This window comes from Macrotis lagotis, chromosome X (genome assembly GCF_037893015.1).
Source record: "Macrotis lagotis isolate mMagLag1 chromosome X, bilby.v1.9.chrom.fasta, whole genome shotgun sequence".
NCBI lineage: Eukaryota > Metazoa > Chordata > Mammalia > Peramelemorphia > Peramelidae > Macrotis > Macrotis lagotis.
In genome coordinates, this window is record NC_133666.1 from 628,183,010 (window position 1) to 628,190,756 (window position 7,747).

At 41.0% G+C, this 7,747-nt stretch overlaps 1 protein-coding gene across 1 annotated transcript; it reads left to right on the forward strand.

Moving 5' to 3' along the window:
* The first annotated feature begins 5,451 nt into the window (after positions 1-5,451).
* RLN3 (relaxin 3) lies at positions 5,452-7,363 on the forward strand. Its single transcript, XM_074199648.1, has 2 exons — positions 5,452-5,783; positions 6,414-7,363. The coding sequence occupies exons 1-2, from the start codon at positions 5,618-5,620 to the stop codon at positions 6,692-6,694; spliced, it is 447 nt and encodes a 148-aa protein (XP_074055749.1). The 5' UTR covers positions 5,452-5,617; the 3' UTR covers positions 6,695-7,363.
* The last annotated feature ends 384 nt before the right edge of the window (positions 7,364-7,747 follow it).

Consider the following 7,747-nt stretch of genomic DNA (forward strand, 5'->3'; position numbering starts at 1 on the left):
AGTCCAGATAGACACCTGAACAAGAATTCCACATAACATTCTCTTCCTGCCCTCCTCCTACCCCACAACACCTGGAAAGTCTTTTATTTAAAGATTCTCCTGCAGAAGGGTCTTTAAAGCATCTAATTCAACTCCGTATAACTAACTTTTGTTAGTAAGCCATACTTTACATCATGCCTAAAATCTGCATCTTTGCAACATCCAGTGAACAGCACAATTCTAAATCCTGCATCACAATGACAGCCTTTCAAATTCTTGGACTAAAATGTCCCTCTAGGATAACCATCCCCAGTCCCTCCAGTCTAGCCTTCTATGGTATAATCTTTCACTTGAAGCATTTTCCAGCTTATTAATGTCATTCCTAAAAAAAACACTCTAAGGATTGAACACAGTTCTTTAGAAGTCTGACTGAAATGCATGGTTAAGGTGACAGAGATATGACTTTGAGTCACTGGCCATCAATTAACTGGAGCCTTCAGGCATGTGGGACATTGGCCTCCCCACATGTCACTTGACTTTTAGAGCTTAGACTTTAGTCTTAGAGACTAAAATGACTGGAATTCCAGTGTTATTCTATCCTTGATTGAGCTGAGCTCTTATTTTACTTCTATCTGAAGAGCTACTTAAATCATGTTTTTTTTTTTTGGTCTATTCCTCCTGCCTACCATAATATATGTAAAGTTCTGTGCAAACCTTTTAGCATTGTATAAATACCAGCTTTTTTTATTCTATATAGCTCCTTTAATTTCTATTCTGTTTACTTTGATAAAGAAATGTACATGATAGTCTCTTCTGTAACCAGTTTTTGGTGGGAGGTAAGTTGGTAAGAATAATAACCTAAGTGCTACCCTCTCCTTGAGAAGAGTGATCAGGAAAAGAAAGTACAAAGTACTGTACCCCTATCAATACATAGAGTTGTGGTGGAGAAATGTAATTCTAGCTCAATAACCCTTTCAGAAATGAGGACTACTGGATCTATAGAAGAGATCATGCAAAAGGGTAAAAACATCACTTGTACAAAAAATATTCATAGCAGCCCCATTTGTGGTAGCAAAGAATTGGAAATCAAGTGAATATCCATCAATTGGGGAATGGCTGAAAAAATTGTATTATATGTATGTTATGGAACACTATTGTTCTATTAGAAACCAGGAGGGATAGGATTTCAGAGAAGCCTGGAAGGACTTGCATGAACTGATGTTGAGTGAGATGAACAGAACCAGAACATTGTACATCCTAACAGCAATATAGGGGTGATGATCAACCTTAATAGACTTGCTCATTCCACCAATACAATAATCAGGGACAATTTTAAGAGTACTTGTGATGGAGAATACCATCTGTATCCAGAGAAAGAATTGTGGAGTTTAAACAAAGACCAAAGTCTTAAATTTTTTTTAAAAAAGTGTCTTATATACTACATAATTTTGCTATCTCCAATATTTTATTTTCTCAGGGATATGAATTATCTCTCAACATATTCAATTTTGATTAATGTATAGCATGGAAACAATATAAAGATCAGACTGCCTTCTGTGGGAAGATGGAGAGAGGGAAGGGGGAAATTGTAAAATTCAAAACCTTACAAAAAACTATTGTATAAAATTGGAAAATAAAATATGGTCAAAAATCTCCAGTTTCCTTTTAGAGAAGTGGGTCAGATGTCAGGTTCGAACTCTATGCTTGAAATATGCCATATTTCAGATCTTATACATAGATTTGTTCTCCCTCTGAATGCCAAGACCCATGATTTTTAGGGAGAGCAACTGAAACCCAGAATAGGACATGTCTACTCCAAGTCATGCCAATCTTAACCCTGGAGAGAAAATAGGCCTATAGGTACCTAGAAAGATGGGAGACAATTGGGGGATTTTGAATAATTTATTAGATGCAGTTGCTAGGTTTTTTTTTTAAACAAAGATTGAGAAGGGGAGGAGATAAAAGATCCTGGAAATTCCCTTGAAGATAATACAACTTTACAAAGAAAAAGAGATCATGTCATGATAAAAGCTTTTCTTTCTGGGCTGGCAGATCAATGACATAGGTATATTTCAGAAAAGTAGAATTTCCCTTGGTCTCATGAGCAAGAAAATGAGTTAGGTGATAATATAGCTGGGTGGATTCTGAATTAATTGAATGATCCGACCCAAAGGATGAGTCATTAATTAGTTGATGTCAGCTTGGAAGGAAGTGCTTCGGAGACCATCAAGATACCTTTTGATCCTGAGCGGTTTGACATTTCTCAGTGACTTGGATGAAGGCATAGATGACATTTTAAATCCAATTTCCGATGACCCAAAGCTACCCAGAGTTACCATACTGTATGACAGTCTGGATCTAAAAAGACTTTTGGCAGCTTGAATGAGGGAATTATATCCAATAGATTGAAATTAAACAGCTAAATTTAAAGTCCTTCACCTGCTTGGGTAATGGAGAAGTGTGACTATAAAGCAGTCATGCAAAAGATTTGGATGTGTTTCATGAACTGAAAACTCAATAAGGGACATAGCAGTAAAAAAGCTATCTCAATCATAGATGCCATTTAGAAAATGATCGTTTGTCCTTTGTTCTTGAAGACCATGACATCAGGGAGGTGATGCCATGACAAACACATGAATTGGATTTGAATGAGTGGGGCTCTGCTAACTCAACAGCTTCACTTTCTCATCTGGAGTCATCTGGGTCCAGTGACCAGATATGAATCAGGACGACTGGAGATGACCCTGAATATGAGACAATCAGGGTTAAACCCAAGGTCACACAATGTCAAGTGTCTGAGAAAGAATTTGAACTCAGATCCTCCTGACTCCAGGGTTGGTGCTCTATCCACTGTACCATTTAGCTGCTCCATTTAGAAAATAGCATTTATGTTATACTTTTAGTTTGCAAAACAAACTTTGCAAATATTAACATGTACTCACAACAATTCTGATGGCTACTATTATCACCATTTTACAGATGAGAAAACCGAAGAACAAGATTGAGTTGCCGAAGGTCTTAAGTGCTTTAAATGTCTGAAACTGGATTAGACCTAAAAGGCTCATGCTCTAACCACAGCGCCATCTAGCCGTGCAAGGAAAACACTGTTCATACAAAAGAAGTGTTAGCACTATAGTGTTTGGGTCTCGGTTACACCAAAATCTCATGCTTGGAACATGTCCAGAAGATAAGCGGGTGCAGTGGCCGAGGATTCTTCTATTAAAAGGATAACTAGAAATAGGTTCAAACTAAAGAACATTGCAGAAATTGCTGAAGGGCTGTTCCATGGGAGGAAGATTAGACATGTTCTTTTCGGTAACTAGGGGCAATGTGTGGAAGTTGATGGGTCAGTTGAAGCTTGATGACACAGAGTTAACTCCTGTTGGAATGGGCTTTCCTTAGAGTTACTGTCCTTCCAGTCAAACTCCAAGCAAAGGCTAGATTTAGTCTAGAGCAGAGGACAAGTGCAGAACAAGCTGGACCTTTCCAATTCTGAGATTGCTATTCTGTAAATTGTATAATGAGGCAGTTGGGTCATACCCACTACCAAGGGTCAATCCTAGGTTTCTCTTCCCTCTATACTATTTTACTTGATCTTATTGATTCATGTATCTCTATGCTGATGATTTCTTAAATCCAATTATCTGGCCCTAAACTCTCTCTTAATCTCCATCTTGAATTGGTTGATTGTAAACAGCTTCAACATCTCCAAAGCTAAACTCATAACTTTCCCCCTTAAAACCTCCCTCCTTACATTTCTCTAAAACTGTCAAAAGGTACGATTAGCCTATCATGCTTGCAACCCTAGGTGTTACCCTTGACTCCATTCTCATCCCTCATATCTATACTGCTGCCAAGGTCTGTTTATTTTTCCCTTTGTGACATCCCTCCAATATGCCCCCTTCTCTTCAACACTACTTCCAACCTGGTGCAGCACTCATCACCTTACTTCTAGGCTGCTTGCCACAAATCCTATTCCAGTCTATCTTACACTCAATCATATCCCAACTAAAATTTCTACCTTCTACTAGAAGCCTTTCTCAACTCTTCTATTCCCTCCCTTCTGTTGATTATTTCCCATTTATCCTATAGTTTGTTTTGTATGTAGTTTGCATGGCTTCTCTCCCATTAGATTCTGAGCTCTTCTCCAGGTTAGGAACTATGTTGTCTTTCTCCATATCTCCAGCACTTGACTTGGTGTGACACAGAGTATATGCTTAATAAATGAGTGACTCATGTATCTTTCAGTTCTTATAATACCTTGAATTCCCCTGGTTCTGTTCCCCTTAACATTGCTTCTCATAGATTCTCAGAACTTCTGTTTGTTTCCTTGGGTATCAGCCCCATTTATAAAGCCTAGACCTTTCTCTTATTTGTTACAAACATACACATTAGAATCCTGATGCTGTTGACCTCAGAGACTTTTGAGACTCTCCTAATTAATAATTATATTCATTCAGCGATTTAATGGTTGCAAAATGCTTTACATATATTTCCACAACATAACCACAACAACCTTGGTATGTAAGGTCTTCTATAGCCTGGCACCCCCCCCTTTCCAGTTTTATTTACTAGTACTTCATTTCATGGATTTCATATCCAGCTAGTCTGGATTCCTAGCTGTTCCCCAACCTCCATCCTCCACCACTTGCCTCCATGGTTTTGCACAAGCTGTTACTCATATTTAGAATGAACTGTTTTCTCTGCCTTTTCTTTGAGCTTCAATTCCTTTGGGAAATTTCCCCAATTTCTACCATTTGTGTTCACTCTCTTCTCAAATTTCCTCATACTATATTTACTTATTTACGTATTATGTTTCTTCCCAGTGTTATATTTTTGAGAGAAGAGATTTTTATTTTTATCTTTGCATGTCCAGGTCCAAAAAGTTCTACATGGCAGGTGCCAACTGTTAATTGAACTGAATTGAACTACAATCACTTTAGTTTCTTTATCTGAAAAGAGGGAATTAGACTATATAGTCTTGTTTTAAATCCTAGCACTTGTTTTTTTCCCTTCAGTTCTGATTTTAATTTCACAATTTCACTAATATGGAAATATGTTCAATATGATTGTGTATATATACATTATATATATATATATATTATACACACATACAAACACGCACACACACACACATATATACATATATATGTATATATATAAAACCTGTATCAGATTACTTGCTGTCCATGGGGAGGAGGAATGAAAGAAGAAAGTAGAAAATATGGAACTCAAAATCTTACCAACTCTATCTTTGTATGTAATTGTAAAAAAAAAAATTAAAAAACATGAATCCTATGAGAGTATTTTCAAAGAATCCAGGTCTCTTGGCTCCAAGTTGTAAGTTCAGTTATTTTTCTCATCTGCAGCGATGACAATGACACATCTTCTCCTTGGTCCCCTCACCCCCATCACTGGGAAAAGGTTATCACTAAACCCAGGTGACTTTCATGGAAATGGAGGGGTTGATGAGACAGACGGTAGTCCAGCTGCTAGCTGGAGGAGATAAGGGAGGTCATACCTTATCTCACAGCAGTTGGCTATAAATGGGGAGACAGAAGCAGGGTTGGGAAAAGGCAGCTGGACCTGGCTCCAAGACAGGTGTTTCTTCTCAACGGTCATTGCCCCTTAGTCCACCATGCCCAAGGCTGTGCTGCTACTGCTGGTTCTGTGGGCTTTGCTGGGGGATCTGCCAGTAGCTGAGGGCCGGACATCTCCTTATGCTGTAAAACTATGTGGTCGAGAGTTCATCCGAGCTGTCATCTTTACCTGTGGGGGATCTCGATGGAGACGAGCTAGGGCAGGTGAGTAGTGGGAAGGGAAGGACACCTACCTTGGGGAAGCAAGACAGATTGAAGCCAAAGCCCAAGCTACCATATGGGTGCCAGGATAGGGGTGAGGTTTCAGGTGGAGCAGAAATTGCTGGGGATCAGTCAGAGCTGGAAGGATCCTTAGAGGCTGTCTTAATTTAGAACTCTCATTTTACAAATGAGGAAACTCAGGCTTAGGAAACAAAATGGAATTTACCCAGGGTCACATGTCCAGTCTGTGTCAGAGACAGTATTTAGACTCAAATAATGGATTTCTTGGATGAACTGGATGAGATCTTACAAACTGTTTAATCTGAACTCATTTTATTGAGGAAACATATTGAAATATAAATTATTCATATTAAATATCACATTTAAGGGTTCTTTGGGGTGGCAATGATTTGATGGGAGTGGGGAACAGACAAGTAAGACATTATTCTGTTCTGGGGAGAAAGGGACAACTCAAAACCCAAGAGAACTCCCTGGCCCCTGCCCAGATAAAGATGAGAATTGCAAGCTGAAAGTTTCTAAATCCCTTTGTTGGCAAGGGAAGTGGGAGTCAGGGACTAAGTGCCTTCATGGGGGGAAATCCAAGAGTTCTTTTGTCTTTCCTGTATTTTCCAGGGGATGCCTTTGCTGAGGAATTGGGGGGTGATTCCCAGGAGACTACTTCAATTGAATGGCTGTCCAGCCCCGTCTTACCACTATCCAGGGAACCTGAAGATTTCTACAGCAGTGTGGGAGGCCCTAGCTGGTCCGGGATGTCCAGGAGTCGGCCAGAGTCAGAACCTGAAGCCAGGCCTGGCCAGGGCTTCCTTCGAGGTGGTCGGGATATTCTCGCAGGTGTTTCCAGCAATTGCTGCAAGTGGGGCTGCAGCAAGACAGAGATCAGCAGCCTGTGCTAGACCCTTAAGCCTGACCTTCCCCCTCTCTATTACTCCTGATTCTAGACTTCAGGACCCCCGTGCTCTGTGCCCCTCCTGAGGCCACACTCTAGGCCACACCCTTCCTCTCTTGTCCCTTCTTGTTCTCTTACTCCATTTTTCCAGTGCTAGACTGGGCTTTCCTGCCCTTTTCTCTCCCTACTCTAGTTCCTCTGTGGTATTAGACTCCAGGTCCTTGCCCTTTCTCTCTGCTCCTCAACCACCTCTTCAGATGGGCCCCACCCCAGCTCCAGATCTGGATGTAGTAGCCCCTCAACTTTGCCTGGTGTCCTCTGCCTGGTGCTTGAGATTACTCTCCCCTGAACCTTTTAGGGAATGGAGCCTGGAGAACTCTTCTCACTCATCACCCTTCTGCTGTCACTATGGGTCCAAGTAGGAGAACATTGATTGTGGAGATGGTCCTAGAGAGAGTTCTCCTAAGTCACTGATTTCTGGACTGGGAGAAAATTGTCATACAGAATTATAGGATCATAGATTTAAAGCCAGACAGAACCCCAGATGTATTCCCTGTTATAACCTGGAATTGGCTTATGCACAATTATGTCACACACAGTGATATCTACATTATTCTACACCCAGAATCATTCAGTCTCACAGGGAAATGACAGACAGTTGCTATTCTGCACTTAATGTGGGGGATGGGAAAAGGGTGGGTGGCTGGGGTTGGGAGGCCGGATGCCTGGGTTCAGGATGTGGGTTGGCCCTGATCCAAACTGTCTCAAAGACTCAATAAAACTCAAAATGACTTTGTGTGTGTGTGTATGTGTGTAGGTCATTGTAGGGGTGGGTGGTTGTCCAACATCCCATTCCCCCCCTCCAAGCCCCTAGCTAAGGGGCATACCTCCCTTGTGCCTCAGTTTCCCCAAGAGAAACATTCAACCTGATAGGCTATTTTGTTGGGCCCACCTCCCTCCCACGAGCTGGGACTTTCTGCCTGGAGCCCGGGGGGGGGGGGGCGGGTAGAAGGGGTGAAGGGTGGGGTCTGTTATTACCTCACCACTTAGAGCAGGAAGT

Excerpts from the sequence above, each read along its gene's own strand:
- RLN3 (XM_074199648.1), top strand. The coding sequence starts at position 5,618 with ATGCCCAAGGCTGTGCTGCTACTGCTGGTTCTGTGGGCTTTGCTGGGG. Across the intron at positions 5,784-6,413 it reads ATGGAGACGAGCTAGGGCAG|GGGATGCCTTTGCTGAGGAA; the intron begins GTGAGTAGTGGG and ends TGTATTTTCCAG.